This window comes from Triticum dicoccoides, chromosome 1B, assembly GCF_002162155.2.
Source record: "Triticum dicoccoides isolate Atlit2015 ecotype Zavitan chromosome 1B, WEW_v2.0, whole genome shotgun sequence".
Classification (NCBI taxonomy): Eukaryota; Viridiplantae; Streptophyta; class Magnoliopsida; order Poales; family Poaceae; genus Triticum; species Triticum dicoccoides.
The window spans coordinates 92,615,692-92,637,315 of NC_041381.1; the positions used below are offsets into that span (position 1 = coordinate 92,615,692).

At 47.0% G+C, this 21,624-nt stretch overlaps 1 protein-coding gene across 1 annotated transcript in view; it reads left to right on the plus strand.

Annotated features, from left to right (window-relative positions):
- The window catches only part of LOC119321251, a 21,073-nt gene extending 15,134 nt beyond the window's left edge, over nucleotides 1-5,939 (plus strand). Inside the window, exons 5-7 of the mRNA XM_037595024.1 lie at nucleotides 4,780-5,095; nucleotides 5,350-5,519; nucleotides 5,604-5,939. Coding sequence (XP_037450921.1) covers nucleotides 4,780-5,095; nucleotides 5,350-5,519; nucleotides 5,604-5,929 — 812 coding nt within the window. The 3' untranslated portion in view covers nucleotides 5,930-5,939. The remainder of the gene's footprint in view (nucleotides 1-4,779; nucleotides 5,096-5,349; nucleotides 5,520-5,603) is intronic.
- Nucleotides 5,940-21,624: the final 15,685 nt, after the last annotated feature.

A 21,624-nucleotide genomic window follows, 5' to 3' on the forward strand; every position in this document is an offset into this window, starting at 1 on the left:
ACTTTTGCTTCGTTGTTAATCTGGGCAGATCGTCAACTTGTTTGCGATTTTGCCGATGCTACCGTTAGTGTTCCATGCATGCTATGCCTTCGTTCTTGCCATGTGTAGCTAGCACATTGTGCCTTCTTGCTGGTTATATGCTTTCCTTGCCATGACTTGCACCGTAGTGAGTGCATCGAGCTCGTTTACATGCCTTCGTGAGTTATATTTCAGCGTGTCTCAGTTTTCACTAAGTCTGAAAACTGATTGTGTTCGAGCTATGTTCGTGAGCTCGGTAGAGTATTTTTTGAACCCTTTTGGCCCCAGGTCACTTTGGGTGTTTTGTTAAGCTTGTTGAGTAGCTCCATGCCATGTTCTTACTTGTCATGTTCAGGTTTTCTATCATGTTGTTTTGCTGCTCCGAAGAGAGCATCGTGATCTGAAATTTCAGGCTAGTGTTAATTTCACTAAGTCTGGAATCTGTTTTGCATTTGCGTTTTAGCCATGCTTGTTTGAACCTCTTAATGGATGAATTTGCCTATGTCTCAGTGCTAGTGTTTTGATAACCATCTTGTGTACATCACTGCCATGTATTTTGTTTTCATGTTTGGTGGCTGTAGCATGTTCATTTCGTTGCATTTAGATGCCTACTTGCTTTAAATCGCAGACCGGTGTCATATCTTAAAACGCTTGCCATTTCCAAACCGTAGCTCCGATTCCTATGATCTTTATATCGTTTTCAAGCGATTTCATCCCCTCTATCCAGTGGCACACTTGGTTTTCCAAGTTGATGCCAGGTTCATGCATTTCCTGTCATATCTTGCATTTTGCATCCCGCATCGCATCCCGCATAGCATATCGTCATTTCATCATATTGCTTGGTCTTGCCCGTGGTTGATTGTATCCTTGTTGCTTGTTTGTCTTGTTGGGTAAAGCCGGGAGACGAGTTCGGTACCGAGGAGCCCGTTGAGTTTGCTTGTGAGGATCCAGTCAACTCTGACAGCTGTGCAGGCAAGATGATCATACCCTCGAAATCACTACTATCTTTGCTATGCTAGATTGCTCGCTCTTTTGCTTTGCCACTGCTACGATGCCTACCATTTGCTTGTCAGCCTCCCAATTGCCATGTTGAACCTCTAACCCACCATTGACCTAGCAAACCGTTGATTGGCTATGTTACCGCTTTGCTCAGCCCTTCTTATAGCGTTGTTAGTTGCAGGTGAAGGTTGGAGCCGTTCCTTGTTGGAACATTTATTTTACTTGTTGGGATATCATTATATTGCTATGTTATCTTAATGCATCTATATACTTGGTAAAGGGTGGAAGGCTCGGCCTCTCGCCTAGTGTTTTGTTCCACTCTTCCCGCCCTAGTTTCCGTCATATCGGTGTTATGTTCCCGGATTGTGCGTCCCTTACGCGGTTGGGCTATAATGGGAACCCCTTGATAGTTCGCCTTGATTAAAGCTTTTCCAGCAATGCCCAACATTGGTTTTACCATTTGCCACCTAGCCTCTTTTTCCCTTGGGTTTCCGGAGCCCGAGGGTCATCTTATTTTAACCCCCCCGGGCCAGTGCTCCTCTGAGTGTTGGTCCGAACCAGGAAGCCTGCGGGGCCACCTCGGGGAAACTCGAGGGTTGGTTTTACTCGTAGCTTGACCTATCCGAGCGTGCCCTGAGAAAGAGATATGTGCAGCTCCTATCGGGATTTGTCGGCACATTCGGGCGGTGTTGCTGGACTTGTTTTAACCTGTCGAATCATCTTGTTGTACCAAGATACCGAGTCTGATCGGTGTGTCTTGGGTGGAGGTCTATTCCTTCGTTGACCGTGAGAGCTTGTTATGGGCTAAGTTGGGACCCCCCTGCAGGGATTGATCTTTCGAAAGCCGTGCCCGCGGTTATGGGCAGATGGGAATTTGTTAATGTCCGGTTGTAGATAACTTTAACTTGACTTAATTAAAATGAATCAACCGTGTGTGTTACCGTGATGGCCCCTTCTCGGCGGAGTCCGGGAAGTGGACACGGTGTTGGAGTTATGCTTGTGCAGGTTGTTCCTTTAGCTTCTCGCTCGTGCTTCGCCTTCTCTTCTCACTCTCTTTTGCGTATAAGTTAGCCACCACATATGCTAGTCGCTTGCTGCAGCTCCACATATATTTGCCTTATCCATTCCTATGAGCTTAAATAGTTTTGATCGCGTGGGTGTGAGATTGCTGAGTCCCTGTGGCTCACAGATACTACAACTCCAGATGCAGGTCCAGGTGTTTCTGCTCCAGTTGACGATTACGAGCTCAAGTGGGAGTTCGACGAGGACTCTCAGCGATACTACGTATCTTTTCCGGATGATCAGTAGTGGTGCCTAGTTGGGGTTATCGATTCAGGACCTTGTCGCACGTTGGGTTCTTTTCTATTTTGGCGCCGTAGTCGGGCCATGAGTGTTTGTTTGATGGATGTTATTTATGTACTCTGATGTGACGTGGCGAGTGTAAGCCAACTTTGTTATCTCCCCCTTTTATTATATATTACATGGGATGTTGTAATGATTGCCTGACTTGCGACATTGCTTTCAATGCGGTTATGCCTCTAAGTCGTGCCTCGACACGTGGGAGCTATAGCCGCATCGAGGGCGTTACACGCCACCCCCTTGGGCAGATCTCGTTGTCGGCCATGCCGCGCCTGTCGCCGTTCAAGGCTCCACTGCGCCACCCTGCAAGCGGCAGGGCAACGTTGTAGTCCAGGGCGGCAGGGCAACGTTGTCGTCCAGGGCGGCGCTCCTGTAGTCCCCATCGGGAAGGCATGCGCACCCGCCGCCCCTGCCGCCGCCGATGCGAATCCGATGGGCCCCGCGCCGGTGAAGAAAGGGAAGGTTTCGGGTGCGAAACGCGAGAAGCTCGCCGGAAGACCTACCCCGCCAACACCTCCCCCGATTGCCCCGGCAAGAACTACCACGAGGATGCCCGCCGATGGCGCTACTGCTGCAGTCCCCGAGGTGTTCGGCGAAATGGGCGCAAGGTATGATACCTCGATTTCTACTTCTTTCACTTTTCTCAGTTGCGCGTGTTTGTGACTTATTGAGCGAAATTGTAGCACCGGTTTGCATGATGCGACTGCCGAGTTTGTGCACTTGCTGGACGACAACACCGTCGATATCGTTCAAGCCCCGATCGGTGATTACGGTTACAATGAGATGGATGGTGGCGTGCACGGCCAGGACGCGGAAGAATATGAGGTGGAGGAGGTTGAGGAGGGGGTATTCGACGAAGAGCAAGCAAAAGTGTGCGCAAAATCGAAGAACTACACACAATTAGAAGATACCATCTTGATCAAGGCTTGGGAATCGGTGTCTCTTGATGTGTGCACCGGCACTGACCAAACCGCCAAACGGTATTGGCAAAGGATAGAGGACCAGTACTTGCGTATGATGGAAAAGTATCCCAACAAGACGCCACACACCTTTCGGTCACTCCAAGGTCGTTGAGATGTGATCAAGCCGATTTGTAGCCGTTGGGCTGCATGCTTGCAACAAGTCCGCAATGCACCTCCAAGTGGTACCGTTGAATCCGATTATGTGAGTTTGTCTTCATGCCCCAAGTTGTGCAATCATTTGTAGCCGTCGGGGTGGTTGCATAATTTGACATTGTTTTCATTTTGTAGGAAAAAATTGCACAAGAAAGGTACAAGGACATGGAAGCTTCTGGTCGCAAGTCATTTCAACTAGAGCATTGTTGGAAACTTCTTCAAGAGAGCGAGAAGTGGAAGTTGATTGAGAAAGAATCCCCACCAAGAGAGGTGCACTCACCAAGATGGATGATGATGATGATGATGGCCCAAGAAACAAGAACAAGTTCGATGGAAACAAGAAGGCCAAGGACAAGATCAAGAAGTAAGCGGAGGCATCAAGCTTGCGGGACAAGCTAGATCACATGGTCAAGTCCAATGAGGTATTGGTGATCAAGACATTGGAGGCAAAAGAAGGAGTTGGCCGAGAAGAAGGCTCAAGAGAAGCAAGAGAAGTGGCAACTACTCAAGGAGGACACCATGCGCAAGGCCGCCATTGAGGAGAGAAGATCCATGGCCAAGCTCCTTCAAGTGGAGAACAAGATCATGATGATGAATCGAAATGAGATGGATGAGGTCACAAAAGAATGGCATGACATGGCAAGGTTGGAGATCTTGGAGAGGAGGCTAGCCACAAGAGGCCATGCGGTGCCAAGATTCGGTGGTTCGGCAAGTGGTGGTGGCAATGGTGGCGGTGAAGATTTCATCTTGTGATGATGATGATGATGGATGAGTGATGATGGATGCGATCTCTTTTGGGTTGTGGCGCTAAAACTATGTTCAAATGTCGCCAAACTGTGTTTGAATTCTCGCAATTTGTGTTTTATTTGTCAAAATCGCGGTCAATTGCATTGTGTGGTTTTATGGTTTGAGGGCTGAAATCGGCAACGCGAGGAACAGAGCCCGCAAACCCAAGCGGCTGATATTCTCTTTTACCGATCGGGTTTGCGGGCTCTGTTCAGCCGCAGCCGATTTCGGCCTTTAATCGCGTTTTTCTTGGCCCTTATCCTTGCTTTACGGGTCGCGGCTTTAAGGGATCTGCTAGAGATGCTCTAAGTCCCTAAATTTTGATTTGCATTGGACATGATATATAAATTCCATTTAATTCTATGTCTATAAATCTCAAGGTATATTTCATGGAACATAGCTGCTTTTATCGTTTTGGGAATTAAGTTTGCACACTGTAATTGCGATATCTGCAGCTTTAATCATTCTTTTCTCTAATCTTCAAACATTTACCTACATGCAGCTAGCTACATGTTCCATATCAACAATACAAACTCAACGCTAGAATGCTTGATTCCTCTTAAAGAACTACTGAAATCACCAGGTTTTCTGGCTGGTGATTGCTGTGTCTTTGGTGTGGAGATATTAAAAGTTGATGTCTTCCCTCATGAAAAGGAGGCTGTTGTGGTTCAGAAGAAGGCTCCCACGGTTCAGAACCTCTTCATCCAGAAGAATGGATTCGTCACAAGGAACTGCACCTTGACCATGAGCAATTTTCTTGAGTTGAATCTGAAGCACTTTGTCCGCTCTGCCATGTTTGAAATTGACGGACATAAATGGTATACCAAGTTACATCACTAATTTCATGGTTTGTCTTGGCATTAAACCAAACAACTTTAGTTGTAGTAGTATATTACATATACACAGCTGCACATTCCAGTGTGTTAAACCTATCAAATTACTGACATATGCTTTCTGGGAACTCAATTATATTTTGTCACCACTGGACATGCTTGTCAATATATTCACCTTTTCTGGTAAACCTGGAATGTTTTCCCCCTCATTGATGGATATTTAACCTGTTTAATGTCAGGTACCTTGGCATCTATCCTCGTGGTGACCAGTACAGCACGAGTTACCTCTCCTTGTACTTATGCATGGATGCTTCGGACAAGCTCCCTCCTGAATCTGGAAAGCTGGTTGAGTTGAGTTTATCCATCATGGACCAAAAGCATGGGCAACATTACACCAGAAAATCTCCAGGTTCGGCTCGTTCCTTGGCTGCTACCAGTGTGAAGTGACTGATATGTCCTATTTGCAGATGATCTTAGCTTATTGTGGTTGCAGCTCTTGTGGTGTTTGCGGGCGAATGTCGCTGGGGATGGTCCAACTTCATTCCACTCAGCATATTCAGGGATCCATCCAGTGGCTACCTTGTACGGTCGTGCTGCATTGTCAAGGCGGAGATAACTACCGTCGGTTCATCCAATGGTGGCGAGGTCTTAGCTGATGGCAAGATGAATTTGTTAAATTGTGATCCAAATTCTAGTACCGGGTTGACTAGACGTAGTACAATCGGTGTGGGCGTTGCGTTGACGTCGACGCGTACGAGTACAACTCATTTACTTGTCCTCCAAAGATTCATGTATTGCCCTCTTATATACCCCATATAGTCGCACTTCAGACGGTCTGTCGTCTCGTGCTTGTAATACTCCATCATAGTGATTACGCCTTCGTGCGTCCGTGGTTTTCTCCCGCAAAGGTTTCCATATAAAATCCGTGTCTTTTTGTCTCGTTTATTCTTGTTATTATCTAACAGGTGGTATCAGAGCCAAGTTGCAATATACGAGTTCGAGACAAGAGTTAGGGTTACAGCGCGTGCGCCGCCGCACGCGACACACGATCTGTCGATCGACGCCGGATCGATTTCTGGTGTACCGCCGTACCAAGCCGAGACCGACAGGAGACAGGAGTTCGTACGCGTTAATATCAAGCTGTAGCCGCTCTTTCCGATCCATCGAGTCGCTGCTGCTTCGTACAAGTTTTCAAGCCGCCGAGTTGCCGCTGCTGATGCTCGTTCAAGTCCCGAGGCTGCTACGTTGCTGTTGTTTCACATCACGTCAAGCTGAACCAGATCAGTTTTAAGTAGTACTAGTGGCCGATCTAGTATATCACGTGAAGTCAAGTACAACAGTACATCTTGGATTTTTTACTACGTGCAGCTTATCTGATCTAGTGGTACTACTTGACTACTAGATCAGATTTGTTTTTCATCTTCAAGTGCTACGTCCATTGCCCGAAGCTACCAGGTGCTACTGTTTCTTTGCTACGCATATTAAATTCTGTTAAGAATTTTTCTACTCCGACTTATACTACTTTGTGTACAGATTTGTTCGACTCATGGCATCCATGAAGTACGATCTTTTGCTGCTGGACTGTGACACAAGGTTTACCCTATGGCAAGTCAAGATGCGGGCGTTGTTGGCATAGTCCGACTATGATGAAGCACTGGATAGTTTTGGGAAAAATAGAATTCAGGACTGGATTGATGAGGAGAAAAAAAATTGATTGTAAGGCTTTGTCACAAATTCAACTCCATTTGCATAATAATATTTTGCAGGAAGTTTTGAGCGAGAAAACTGCCGCCGCTTTATGGTTAAAGCTGGAAGGGATTTGCATGACTAAAGATCTCACCAGCAAGATGCATCTGAAGCAAAAATTATTCCTACACAGGTTACCCGAGGGAGGTAATGTTTTGAATCATATTTCAGAATTTAAAGAGATCATATCTGATCTAGCTGCAATGGAGGTTAAGTATGAAGAGGAAGATACTGCTTTAATGTTACTTTGTTCACTGCCAAGTTCTTATACCAATTTTAGAGACACCATATTATACAGTCGTGATACTCTCACACTTAATGAAGTTTATGAAGCTTTGAACTCTAAGGAGAAGATGAAACTAATGGTGCCTCATGATGGTTCAAGTTCATCCCAAGCCGAGGGATTATCTGTTCGTGGCATGACAAAGGAGAAGAACTCCAATAATGGAAACAGAGGCAAAAGTAAGAACGGCTACAGGGGCCGGTCTGTGACGCCCTCGGTTCAATCGTACACTAATCATACACGCAAATGTGTACGATCAAGATCAAGGACTCACGGGAAGATATCACAACACAACTCTAGACACAAATTAAAATAATACAAGCTTTATATTACAAGCCAGGGGCCTCGAGGGCTCGAATACATCAGCTTGAAAACAAACGAGTCAGCGGAAGCAACAATATCTGAGTACAGACATAAGTTAAACAAGTTTGCCTTAAGAAGGCTAGCACAAAAGCATCTACGATCGAAAAGGCAAGGCCTCCTGCCTGGGAGCCTCCTAACTACTCTTGGTCGTCGGCGTCCGTCACGTGGTAGTAGGCACCCTCGGGGTAGCAGCAGTCGTCAAAGGTGGCATCTGGCTCCTGGACTCCACCATCTGGTTGCAATAACCAGAAAGAAGAAAGAAGGGGGAAAAGGGGGAGCAAAGCAACCGTGAGTACTCATCCAAAGTACTCGCAAGCAAGGATCTACACTACATATGCAACATTATCAAAGGAAGGCTATATATGTGGACTGGGCTGCAGAAATGCCAGAATAGAGAGAAGGCCTAGTCCTATCGAAGACTAGCATCTTCTCGAACCCACCATCTTGCAGCAACAGGAGGGAGTAGAGTAGCATAAAGTAAGTAGCAGTGGTGTTATCAACCTCGGTCGGAGATCCTTTCTCGACTCCCTGCGAGAAAGAAATCCCAGAGCCATACTATCCAGTTATCATCACAATCAAAACCTCATCTCTATCCAGTTCTCATCACAAGTATCCAGTTCTAGTTGTATCGATCGGGATACAACTCCAAGTGTCCGTTACCGTAGGACAGGCTATGCATAGATTAGTTCTTCCCTGCAGGGGTGCACCAACTTACCCACCACGCTCGATTGACTCCGGCCGGACACACTTTCCAGGGTCATGCCCGGCCTCGGCCAAACAATACGCCGCAACCCGACCTAGACTTAACAGAGAGGTCAGCACGCCGGACTAAACCTATGCCCCCAGGGGTCATGGGCCATCTCCCCGGAAACTCCTGCACGTTGCGAACGCGGCCGGTGAGCAGACCTAGCTACCTCCCTAAAAAGGCAGGAGCTTACCAGTCCAACCCGGCGCGCGCCGCTCCGTCGCTGACGTCTATTAAGCTTCGGCTGATGCATACGACGCAGAACGCCCATACTATGCCCACGTGATGGTTAGTGCTATCAGGCCAGAGGCCCCTCGGATCAAATATCCAAATCGTAGTGGATTAGGAACGCGCGGTAACAAGCAGAGACTCACGAAAGAGGTGACCCCGTTGCCCCGTCTCGAAGACTTGCGGCAAGGGCTAAGAATGCCCGGCCACGCCTCGTAATTATCTCACGGGCACCTTCCAGGTCAACCCGTCTCCACATCACTTTCCAAGTAACAGTTGTAAAGTCCAAGTATCCGTGTGTCCAAACATCAAGAGGAAAACCCAAGGAATCACCCTCGGTGGGTTCCACTCAATGTAATCATCAAGGTGAACGTAGAGGAATCACCCTCGAGGTTCACACTTGAGGGGTTGCACGACAGAGCCGTATCGGAAGTGGTTAAGGAGGAAATCACCCTCGATGACCACGACCGAATAGCTACACTACAGGTTAACATCAGAAGTGTTGTAGAGGTCTCACCCTCGGCACTCGATAGTAACCCAGCAGTGTCGAGCAACTAAGGGGAAAGTGATGTGCGGTGCCGGGGCCTGGTCTTCAATCCCGTTGATCGGGTCTTCAATGATGAAGCAGGGGCAACAAGGACAAGGTGGGGGTCACTGATGGATCACTAACCAACCTATACTAAGCAGATTAGAATAAGCAGGTAAGGTACAATAACAGGTACAAAAGCAGGCTATGCATCAGAATAGGAGCATACAATAACAGTAGCAAAATCTAATGCAAGCATGAGAGAATGGAATGGGCGATATCGGGATGATCAAAGGGGGGGCTTGCCTGGTTGCTCTGGCAAGGAGGGGTCGTCGTCGACGTAGTCGATCACAGGGGCGGCATCGGTCTCGAGGGTCTACCGGAGAGAAGAGGGGGAAGAAACAGTAAATATAAAGCAGACATAGCATCACAAAGCGTAACATGGCAATATGTTGTGCCGGGAGTGACCTAACGTATGGCTACACGATATAGGTGAAGGGAGAATTCAACCGGGAATGTATTCCCGGTTCCGGACCTGTGTCAGACAGATGACCGGAGGGGGAAAGTTCCATGTTCAGCATGCTAGGGGCATGTGACAGATGAACGGACCGCATATTCGGATTCGTTGGATTTTTCTGAGCAACTTTCATATAGAAAACATTTTCATCCGAGTTACGGTTTATTTTCTATGCATTTTCAAAGATTAAAGCATTTTCAGAAACTATTAAAAAAACAGAAAAGGAATATGATGTCAGCGTGACGTAGGAGTGACGTCAGCATTCAACAGTCCGGTTGACTGGTCAAAACTGACACGGGGGACCCACCTGTCAGCCTCTGTTACTTAACAGAGCTTATTTTAAACTAAACTGAGGTTAATTAGCGGATGGGCCCCACATGTTAGTGGCTAATTAGTTAAACTAATTACTTTTAATTATAAAAATCATTTTAGTTATTATTTAAGCGGTGGGGCCGGTTCGTCAGTGGCACTGTACCGCCATGTCAGCGTGTTGATTGGGTCAACCCAGTCAACGTGGCCCCTAAGGCCCACTGGCAGTGAGCCAGGGGTCGGGCCCGCCCAGCCACGTCGGCGGCGGGCGCCGGAGTGGCTCCGACGAGCCGAAACCACGGCGGAGCGGCCAGGAGAGCGTCGGGATTCGCCTACGGGCGTCCGTTTTTCGCGCGACTTGGCGCGCGCGAACGGGAAGATGACGCCGCGTCCAACCGGAGTGGTTACGAGGCCGGGGGTGGACGGAGGTGACGGCGGCGAGCTCGGGAACCTCGCCGGAGTTCGTCCACGATCAGGAACGGCGCTACAGGGCTCGGCAGAGCGCGGGGATGGGTGCTTCGGGCTCGCACGGGCGTGCTGAGCACGACCCCGAGCTCGGTAGAGCTCGACGGGCAGCGAGGGCACGACTACGAGCTCATCGGCGGTGAGGTGTTCGGGTGCGGCAAAAGCGGCGGCTGCGGCTACGGGGAGAGGCCGAAGAGAGGGGGAGGCGATGCGGCTGCTCACCGTGAGCCTGTAGGTGTGCGTTAGCGGGCTCGGGGAGGACCAACCGCGGTGAATCGGCATCGGAGACGAAGACGGCAGTAGGAGGAAGAAGGAGTCGTCGGGCTCGCGGTGGTGGCTCCCTTCTCGCTCCAGTTGGTGCAGAGGGTGTAGCCGAGGACGGCACGTCTCGTGGACGTGTTGGCGAGGCGCGGGGTGGCCGGTGTCCGCGGCTACGGCACATCCATGGCGACGGCGGCGCCGGTTGAGGAGAGGAGGGGATCTGGAGAGCGAGGGAGAGAGCGACGAGGGGGAGAAGGGGCAAGTGGGCGACTAGGGAGGGAGCTGAGGCGTCGGGGCTGCCCTTATCCTCCCACGGCGCCTGTAGCGGCATGGCCGACGAGGTGGTTCGGCGGCGACGTGCGCGCGCGGTTGCCCGCACAGTGAGGGGAAGGCGACCCGGTGGGGGGGGTGTGGGCCACATGGCCTGTTGGGCTGTCAGGTGGGCTGAGGCCCATGGGGGGGTGGGCGCGGTGGCCAGTTGGGCCAATCAGCCCAGATGAGGGGTGGGGGGGCTTTTCCTTTTTCTTTTACTGCAAACAGTTTTTATTTTCTGTTTTAGCTTTTATTTATTAACAGAGAGAGAAAGGGGATTAATTGGTCAACTATTTCACTTAGGAAAAATTTGGGAGGAGTCCCATTAAATCCCTGGTGATTATAGACAGTGCCATAAATATTTTAGAGACCAGAATAATTCATTTGATATTTTTCATAATTAGGATAGCATTTAAAAATGCTGAATTGGTGCTGTTATAATTGCTAATGCTCATCTTTGCACAAAATTGATGTTGTGTTCCTTAACAAATAATTGTTATGGAAGTTTTGGCAAATGATGAACATTTTCCCAACAACTTTTGAGCAACTTCAAACTTCACTTGAATTTGAATTGACTGGAATTTGAAATGGGATATTGAACAAAGGTGATTAAGCACTGTTTTGGAAAAATGATTAGCTTAATCAGAGATGGTTACTGTAGCATGACACTGGGGGTGTTACAAATCTCCTCCACTACAAGAAATCTCGTCCCGAGATTTAATAGGTGGAGTAATGGGGAAAAACTCGGAAAAGACAGAGCTTAACACAAGATAGTTATCTGGGGACTATCTCAGTGAAATTGGCAAGAGGCATCTCTCGAGTTGAAATTTAAGAAAACATCAAGAGCAAAATATGAAGGTACAATAGGAAGTTTCGAGCGAATGGACAAACGATCGATACCTGAACAGAGTGTGAGAAGGGGGTTCACAGTATCGGGAATAGATCATATCTCGGAAGGTGGCTCGTGACAACACACAAAGCCAAGAGCAAATGATACTTCGGAAGAAAAGGATATACAGGAGAGTCAGGTTTCGATCCCGTGGAACTGTGGGTTATGAGCCCACCATGTGGTTTAAAGGTAGAAAGGGGGCCGATAGCAAGGCATGTCAGATGATAGACTGTCAGTTATGTTGTCAACACGTTGGTACCAAGGGCGAGGGACAGAGAGAACTATTTTCCTGCTCGTTAAGACGAGGCGGACAAATAGGCAAAGTTCTCGTCCATCGGTGGTTACCGGAATGTCAGCAACATTAGTAACAGGGTCTCACTGGCAAGGTTGTACATCGGGGTGTTCTATAAGCAGAGAATTATTTCTGCTTATATCATATAGATCACAAGAAGGTTAAACAAGACAAAGGAAAGGAAAATGTGTTTAAACACATATTTCCGGGGTATATCCTTCCCAAGGACAAGCAGAGCATGATATCCATGATAAGACAGCAAGTTCAAAAGCATTTAGATAAAGGGGGCGAAGGAAGAATCATGATATTACCCATACAACGGTGTTTGGATAATAGATCAAGAAACATTTGACAATGTGCTTCCAATGTTCCTGTTGATATTCGGAATACCTCAGTCATGCTTCGAGGTAGTATTAACATGGTGTTACAAGTAAGGGTTGGAGTTGAAGATCACAAGAAATACACAAGGAACAATTGCAGGAATAGCAAGGAGTCCAAGGTTTAACCAAGGCGTGATCAAACATGTGTTGGAAAGAAGACAAGGGGGGTTGTCAATGATAACTCAAATCATCGAAGGTCACGGATGGTATTTCTCACCATGAATTCAGTTGTCATCTCTGAAGAAAACAAAGTGTTGACGGTGATCACGACAAATTTTGTCGAGAGACTCTATGAAGATGTCATCGAGCAGAAAAGGAAGGATGAAGTGAAAGGCTACTAGAACCAAGGATTCGAAATCAACTCGAATCATCCTTGAGGCGAAACGATATGATGAGGAAAATCGACGTAGGCTTAGCTCATCGTCGAAAATTGTGCTCCAGGAAGAAGAACCAGGTAGCACAGTTAAAATTTAGCATGCTAATGATATTGCCGGTCAGGCTAGGAATGACTTGAAGGATTATTAAACTCGTAAGCAATGAAAATTACTTCGAGTTATTGAATCGGAGTGCAGAAGCGATTCACTTATCGGTGTTCTCGAGTGACTAACAACTCAGAACCAGAGGGAAATTTGAAATCGATGAGTAGCAATACTAGAAGAAGACTCATAGGAAGGAACATAGTTCTTTGTTATTCTCGACATAACATGAGGCAATACTTGAAGGTAGATCAAATTAGAGGTTGGACAGGTGAAATGACTTGCAGGAGACAAGTATTTTAACTTGTCCGGGAAATGGAATTAAGAAGAAACTATGGTCGGAACCACGGTTAAGAATGATCAAACCACCGATACAAGATGAACTTATAACAAGGGGTAATCATTTTTACGAGTAGCTTCCACGATAAGTTCTACATCGGGTCCATGGGCATGAACACAAGAGTTCAAGGTCGACTCCCACTTCTTCAATGCATAACCTTTCATTCACTCCTCGTTTTTCAAAGAAAATGTAGTGCAGAGGATTTATCTGGCGAAGTACCAGAAGAGTAAGACTCGTGAGAACTCTCGGGTTCCTCGGATTACGGAAGGCATAAGTTCAACCCATCGGGGCATTATTTTTTTTGAATCAATACAACCATCAACCAAGCAAAAGATACAAGTTCGAAAGCAGAGTATCGAAGTCAAAGCAGATGATACAATATACCGAAGATATTATGTATCATGGAAAAACTCACAAGAATTTGGATGTGAAGGACACAGTCGGATAACAACCCAGCAATGGATCTGGTGATTCTCGACAGAGTTGATGTGATTATCGGTAATCTATCAGATGAAGAAGGGGATGCAAAGGCATTGGCTTATAGAAACGTCTGAATGATTCGATGCTTGGGTACAAAGGAATTATGATTTCAAGACGAAGGATCAGAAGCAGAGGCTCTGATCAAAAGATGAGTAAGTTGAATAGACTTAGAGATGCACCCGACCAAACCTTGATTGGGAAAGAACCAGCTCATATCCGGAGCGATGTCGGAGCCGGAAAGGAAATTTCCAAGGATTAATTGATGATTGCGAGTATTCGCTCACACGTTGGATCCATAGGAATAGAATGACAACCACAAAGAATTTTAAAGAATATTGCTAGACATATGGAATTAACCATAATGTAAGACAATAAGGAAGAACAGGAGCAATAGGCTACTAAGGATTATCGGTAGATCGAATAGTATTCCAAAGAATTTGTGAAACACATGAACAACTGGGGATAAACGGGTTCAGTGAATCATCCGTAGTGCAAAAAGAAGCCGCAAAGCAGAAGGCATAAAGGATTCTCGAAACAACGGAGAGTACATCTTGTAATAATAGGGGCAACTGGGTATGAAGGTACAAGCGGCAAGGATGTTATCTACGGGGATTATCTGTGGTCAGGAACTGCAAGGCAGTGGGCACAGGGTCTCGAGAAACCTCGAGGAATATCTACAGAATCTTCTGGCGAAGCAAGCGATCATCGGTAATGTCGGGGCTCTCCGGGAGGAAAAGGGTACAAGAACCTAATGTCAGAGTCAGTAAAATGTTTAACCCTAATAGACGAGAGATTAGATTCCCAGAGTATAGACGAGGAATAAAAGATCCTAATACCACCCAAATGGCGACGTGGGCCCGTAAGACACACAGCCATGTTAGTAAAAGTTTTGTAGTGACTAGACTCGACTTCGGCCAAGGAGTTGGAAAGGGGGCTACCTACAGGCAGTCGGCTCTGATACCAACTTGTGACGCCCTCGGTTCAATCGTACACTAATCATACACGCAAATGTGTACGATCAAGATCAAGGACTCACGGGAAGATATCACAACACAACTCTAGACACAAATTAAAATAATACAAGCTTTATATTACAAGCCAGGGGCCTTGAGGGCTCGAATACATCAGCTTGAAAACAAACGAGTCAGCGGAAGCAACAATATCTGAGTACAGACATAAGTTAAACAAGTTTGCCTTAAGAAGGCTAGCACAAAAGCATCTACGATCGAAAAGGCAAGGCCTCCTGCCTGGGAGCCTCCTAACTACTCTTGGTCGTCGGCGTCCGTCACGTGGTAGTAGGCACCCTCGGGGTAGCAGCAGTCGTCAAAGGTGGCATCTGGCTCCTGGACTCCACCATCTGGTTGCAATAACCAGAAAGAAGAAAGAAGGGGGAAAAGGGGGAGCAAAGCAACCATGAGTACTCATCCAAAGTACTCGCAAGCAAGGATCTACACTACATATGCAACATTATCAAAGGAAGGCTATATATGTGGACTGGGCTGCAGAAATGCCAGAATAGAGAGAAGGCCTAGTCCTATCGAAGACTAGCATCTTCTCGAACCCACCATCTTGCAGCAACAGGAGGGAGTAGAGTAGCATAAAGTAAGTAGCAGTGGTGTTATCAACCTCGGTCGGAGATCCTTTCTCGACTCCCTGCGAGAAAGAAATCCCAGAGCCATACTATCCAGTTATCATCACAATCAAAACCTCATCTCTATCCAGTTCTCATCACAAGTATCCAGTTCTAGTTGTATCGATCGGGATACAACTCCAAGTGTCCGTTACCGTAGGACAGGCTATGCATAGATTAGTTCTTCCCTGCAGGGGTGCACCAACTTACCCACCATGCTCGATTGACTCCGGCCGGACACACTTTCCAGGGTCATGCCCGGCCTCGGCCAAACAATACGCCGCAACCCGACCTAGACTTAACAGAGAGGTCAGCACGCCGGACTAAACCTATGCCCCCAGGGGTCATGGGCCATCTCCCCGGAAACTCCTGCACGTTGCGAACGCGGCCGGTGAGCAGACCTAGCTACCTCCCTAAAAAGGCAGGAGCTTACCAGTCCAACCCGGCGCGCGCCGCTCCGTCGCTGACGTCTATTAAGCTTCGGCTGATGCATACGACGCAAAACGCCCATACTATGCCCACGTGATGGTTAGTGCTATCAGGCCAGAGGCCCCTCGGATCAAATATCCAAATCGTAGTGGATTAGGAACGCGCGGTAACAAGCAGAGACTCACGAAAGAGGTGACCCCGTTGCCCCGTCTCGAGGACTTGCGGCAAGGGCTAAGAATGCCCGGCCACGCCTCGTAATTATCTCACGGGCACCTTCCAGGTCAACCCGTCTCCACATCACTTTCCAAGTAACAGTTGTAAAGTCCAAGTATCCGTGTGTCCAAACATCAAGAGGAAAACCCAAGGAATCACCCTCGGTGGGTTCCACTCAATGTAATCATCAAGGTGAACGTAGAGGAATCACCCTCGAGGTTCACACTTGAGGGGTTGCACGTCAGAGCCGTATCGGAAGTGGTTAAGGAGGAAATCACCCTCGATGACCACGACCGAATAGCTACACTACAGGTTAACATCAGAAGTGCTGTAGAGGTCTCACCCTCGGCACTCGATAGTAACCCAGCAGTGTCGAGCAACTAAGGGGAAAGTGATGTGCGGTGCCGGGGCCTGGTCTTCAATCCCGTTGATCGGGTCTTCAATGATGAAGCAGGGGCAACAAGGACAAGGTGGGGGTCACTGATGGATCACTAACCAACCTATACTAAGCAGATTAGAATAAGCAGGTAAGGTACAATAACAGGTACAAAAGCAGGCTATGCATCAGAATAGGAGCATACAATAACAGTAGCAAAATCTAATGCAAGCATGAGAGAATGGAATGGGCGATATCGGGATGATCAAAGGGGGGGCTTGCCTGGTTGCTCTGGCAAGGAGGGGTCGTCGTCGACGTAGTCGATCACAGGGGCGGCATCGGTCTCGAGGGTCTACCGGAGAGAAGAGGGGGAAGAAACAGTAAATATAAAGCAGACATAGCATCACAAAGCGTAACATGGCAATATGTTGTGCCGGGAGTGACCTAACGTATGGCTACACGATATAGGTGAAGGGAGAATTCAACCGGGAATGTATTCCCGGTTCCGGACCTGTGTCAGACAGATGACCGGAGGGGGAAAGTTCCATGTTCAGCATGCTAGGGGCATGTGACAGATGAACGGACCGCATATTCGGATTCGTTGGATTTTTCTGGGCAACTTTCATATAGAAAACATTTTCATCCGAGTTACGGTTTATTTTCTATGCATTTTCAAAGATTAAAGCATTTTCAGAAACTATTAAAAAAACAGAAAAGGAATATGATGTCAGCATGACGTAGGAGTGACGTCAGCATTCAACAGTCCGGTTGACTGGTCAAAACTGACACGGGGGACCCACCTGTCAACCTCTGTTACTTAACAGAGCTTATTTTAAACTAAATTGAGGTTAATTAGCGGATGGGCCCCACATGTTAGTGGCTAATTAGTTAAACTAATTACTTTTAATTATAAAAATCATTTTAGTTATTATTTAAGCGGTGGGGCCGGTTCGTCAGTGGCACTGTACCGCCATGTCAGCGTGTTGACTGGGTCAACCCAGTCAACGTGGCCCCTAAGGCCCACTGGCAGTGAGCCAGGGGTCGGGCCCGCCCAGCCACGTCGGCGGCAGGCGCCGGAGTGGCTCCGACGAGCCGAAACCACGGCGGAGCGGCCAGGAGAGCGTCGGGATTCGCCTACGGGCGTCCGTTTTTCGCGCGACTTGGCGCGCGCGAACGGGAAGATGACGCCGCGTCCAACCGGAGTGGTTACGAGGCCGGGGGTGGACGGAGGTGACGGCGGCGAGCTCGGGAACCTCGCCGGAGTTCGTCCACGATCAGGAACGGCGCTACAGGGCTCGGCAGAGTGCGGGGATGGGTGCTTCGGGCTCGCAGGGGCGTGCTGAGCACGACCCCGAGCTCGGTAGAGCTCGACGGGCAGCGAGGGCACGACTACGAGCTCATCGGCGGTGAGGTGTTCGGGTGCGGCAAAAGCGGTGGCTGCGGCTACGGGGAGAGGCCGAAGAGAGGGGGAGGCGATGCGGCTGCTCACCGTGAGCCTGTAGGTGTGCGTTAGCGGGCTCGGGGAGGACCAACGGCGGTGAATCGGCATCGGAGACGAAGACGGCAGTAGGAGGAAGAAGGAGTCGTCGGGCTCGCGGTGGTGGCTCCCTTCTCGCTCCAGTTGGTGCAGAGGGTGTAGCCGAGGACGGCGCGTCTCGTGGACGTGTTGGCGAGGCGCGGGGTGGCCGGTGTCCGCGGCTACGGCACATCCATGGCGACGGCGGCGCCGGTTGAGGAGAGGAGGGGATCTGGAGAGCGAGGGAGAGAGCGACGAGGGGGAGAAGGGGCAAGTGGGCGACTGGGGAGGGAGCCGAGGCGTCGGGGCTGCCCTTATCCTCCCACGGCGCCTGTAGCGGCATGGCCGACGAGGTGGTTCGGCGGCGACGTGCGCGCGCGGTCGCCCGCACAGTGAGGGGAAGGCGACCCGGTGGGGGAGGGGGTGTGGGCCACATGGCCTGTTGGGCTGTCAGGTGGGCTGAGGCCCATGGGGGGGTGGGCGCGGTGGCCAGTTGGGCCAATCAGCCCAGATGAGGGGTGGGGGGGCTTTTCCTTTTTTCTTTTACTGCAAACAGTTTTTATTTTCTGTTTTAGCTTTTATTTATTAACAGAGAGAGAAAGGGGATTAATTGGTCAACTATTTCACTTAGGAAAAATTTGGGAGGAGTCCCATTAAATCCCTGGTGATTATAGACAGTGCCATAAATATTTTGGAGACCAGAATAATTCATTTGATATTTTTCATAATTAGGATAGCATTTAAAAATGCTGAATTGGTGCTGTTATAATTGCTAATGCTCATCTTTGCACAAAATTGATGTTGTGTTCCTTAACAAATAATTGTTATGGAAGTTTTGGCAAATGATGAACATTTTCCCAACAACTTTTGAGCAACTTCAAACTTCACTTGAATTTGAATTGACTGGAATTTGAAATGGGATATTGAACAAAGGTGATTAAGCACTGTTTTGGAAAAATGATTAGCTTAATCAGAGATGGTTACTGTAGCATGACACTGGGGGTGTTACACGGTCGCAATCCAGAGACAAGAAGTATTGCAGATATTGCAGGAGAGACGGGCATGACATCTCTGAGTGTTTCAAGTTGCAGAACAAGGAAAAGAGGAAAGGTAACAAACAAGGTGACAATTCTGCTAACATTGCTCGTGATGATAGTTTCGATGATGCTCTTGTCGTTATTGTTGGATGTGCTGAGACCAATGACGAGTGGGTACTTGATACTGCATGCACTTTTCATATGTGTCCACATAGAGATTGGTTTAATACTTTTGATTCCACTACTTCTGCTGGTTCCGTTTTCGGTTTTGATAATTCACCATGCAAGATTGAAGGCATAGGTTCTATTCGAATCAAGATGTTTGATGGCATAATCAGAACTTTGACAGATGTTCGGTATATTCCGAAGATGAAGAGAAATCTTATTTCTATGAGTGCCCTTGATGCAAAGGGGTACAAATATCAGGTGGAGATAGTGTTTTGAAGGTCACCAAAGGTTCCCTTGTTGTGATGAAAGGTGACTTAAGTTCGACCAATGGTCTTTATTACCTTTGAGGTTCTACTGTTTCAGGTAACGCTACTCCAGTTGTTTCAAAGAATTCTGATTGTGATGCTGCTAACCTTTGGCATATGCGTCTTGGACATATGAGTGAACTTGGTTTAGCAGAGTTAAATAAGAGAGGTCTTCTTGATGGATATGAACCTGGTAAACTAAAATTTTGTGAGCATTGTATCTTCGGCAAACACAAGAGGGTGAAGTTCAACACTTCGACTGATACAACCGAAGGTATTCTTGATTATGTTCATTCTGATTTATGGGGACCATCTCGCAAGAAGTCACTAGGTGGTGCAAGTTACATGCTGACTATTATTGATGATTATTCGAGAAAAGTTTGCCTTATTTCTTGAAGCATAAATATGAAGCATTCTCAGCATTTAAGGAGTGGAAGATTATGATTGAAAGACAAACTGAAAAGAAGGTAAAAATACTTCACACTGATAATGGGATGGAATTCTGTTTTAAGCAATTTAAGAATTATTGCAAGTCTGAAGGCATTGTCAGACATTACACCGTTCCTTATACTCCTCAACAAAACGGTGTTGCTGAGCGTATGAACAGGACCATTATTTCCAGAGCCCGTTGCATGTTGTCCAATGCAGGTTTGCATAAGCGTTTTTGGGCCGAGGCCGCTTCCACTGCTTGTTATCTCATTAATCGTTCACCATCTATTGCTCTTAATAAGAAAACTCCAATTGAGGTATGGTCTGGTTCACCTGCTGATTATTCACAATTGAGAGTTTTTAGTTGCACTGCTTATGCTCATGTTAATAATGGAAAGTTGAAGCCTAGGGTTGTTAAGTGCATCTTTCTTGGTTATAAGTCTGGTGTTAAAGGTTTTAAATTATGGAATCCTGAAACCCAGAAGGTTGTTATTAGCAGAAATGTTATCTTTAATGAATCTGCTATGTTACATGATGTTTCATCTACTAATGTTCCCGTTGAGAGTGAACAACAACCTACTATTCAGCAGCCTATTGTTCAGGTGGAGCATGTTATTGATTCAGGTGATACATCTGGTAATGAAATTGTTGATGCATATGATGAACCCGTCGTTAATGATGATCATGTCACTCCCACTCCAAATCAGCCTATTGTTCCACCCAGTTGGAATCTTGCCCGTGACAGAGTTAGACGGGGTATTAATAAACCTGACAGGTTAATTGAAGAGTGCAATATTGTTTCTTTTGCTTTATCTGTTGCAGAAGAAATTGAAGGTAATGCTGAGCCTTCTTCATATTCCAAGGCTATTATTTCTGGTGATAGTAATAAGTGGATGACCGCTATGCATGATGAGATGGAATCACTTGAAAAGAATGGTACTTGGGATTTAGTAAAATTACCTAGAGAGAAGAAACATATTTGTTGCAAGTGGGTTTTCAAGAGGAAAGAAGGTGTTTCTCCTAATGACGAGACAAGATATAAAGCAAGGTTAGTTGCTAAAGGTTATAGCCAGATCCCAGGTATTGACTATAACGAAGTCTTTTCTCCTGTTGTGAAGCATAGCTCTATTCGCACTTTACTTAGTATTGTTGCCATGCATGATCTTGAGCTTGAACAATTGGATGTTAAAACTGCATTTTTACATGGAGAATTAGAAGAGGATATTTATATGGAACAACCTGAAGGTTTTGTTATTCTTGGAAAAGAAAAGCTTGTCTGCAAGTTAAAGAAATCTCTTTATGGATTGAAGCAATCCCCTAGACAGTGGTACAAGAGATTTGACACCTTTATGCTCTCTCAAGGTTTCAAAAGGTCTAACTATGATAGTTGTATTTATTTGGAAATTGTCGATGGTTCAACTATTTATTTGCTCCTTTATGTTGATGATATGCTTATTGCTGCAAAGAGTATGTCAGAGATTAATGAACTAAAGAAGCAATTGAGTAATGAATTTGAGATGAAGGATTTGGATGCAGCAAAGAAAATTCTTGGCATGGAAATATTCAGAGATAGATCGTCTGGAAAAGTATATCTAAGTCAGAAGGGATATATTGATAAAGTTCTTCGCCGTTTTAATATGCATAATGCCAAGCCGGTGAGTACACCATTAGCTACACACTTTAAATTGTCATCAGCTTTATGTCCTAAGTCAGATGCAGATATTGAGTACATGTCTAGAGTTCCCTATTCGAGTGCAGTTGGTTCACTTATGTATGCCATGGTTTGTTCTCGTCCGGAT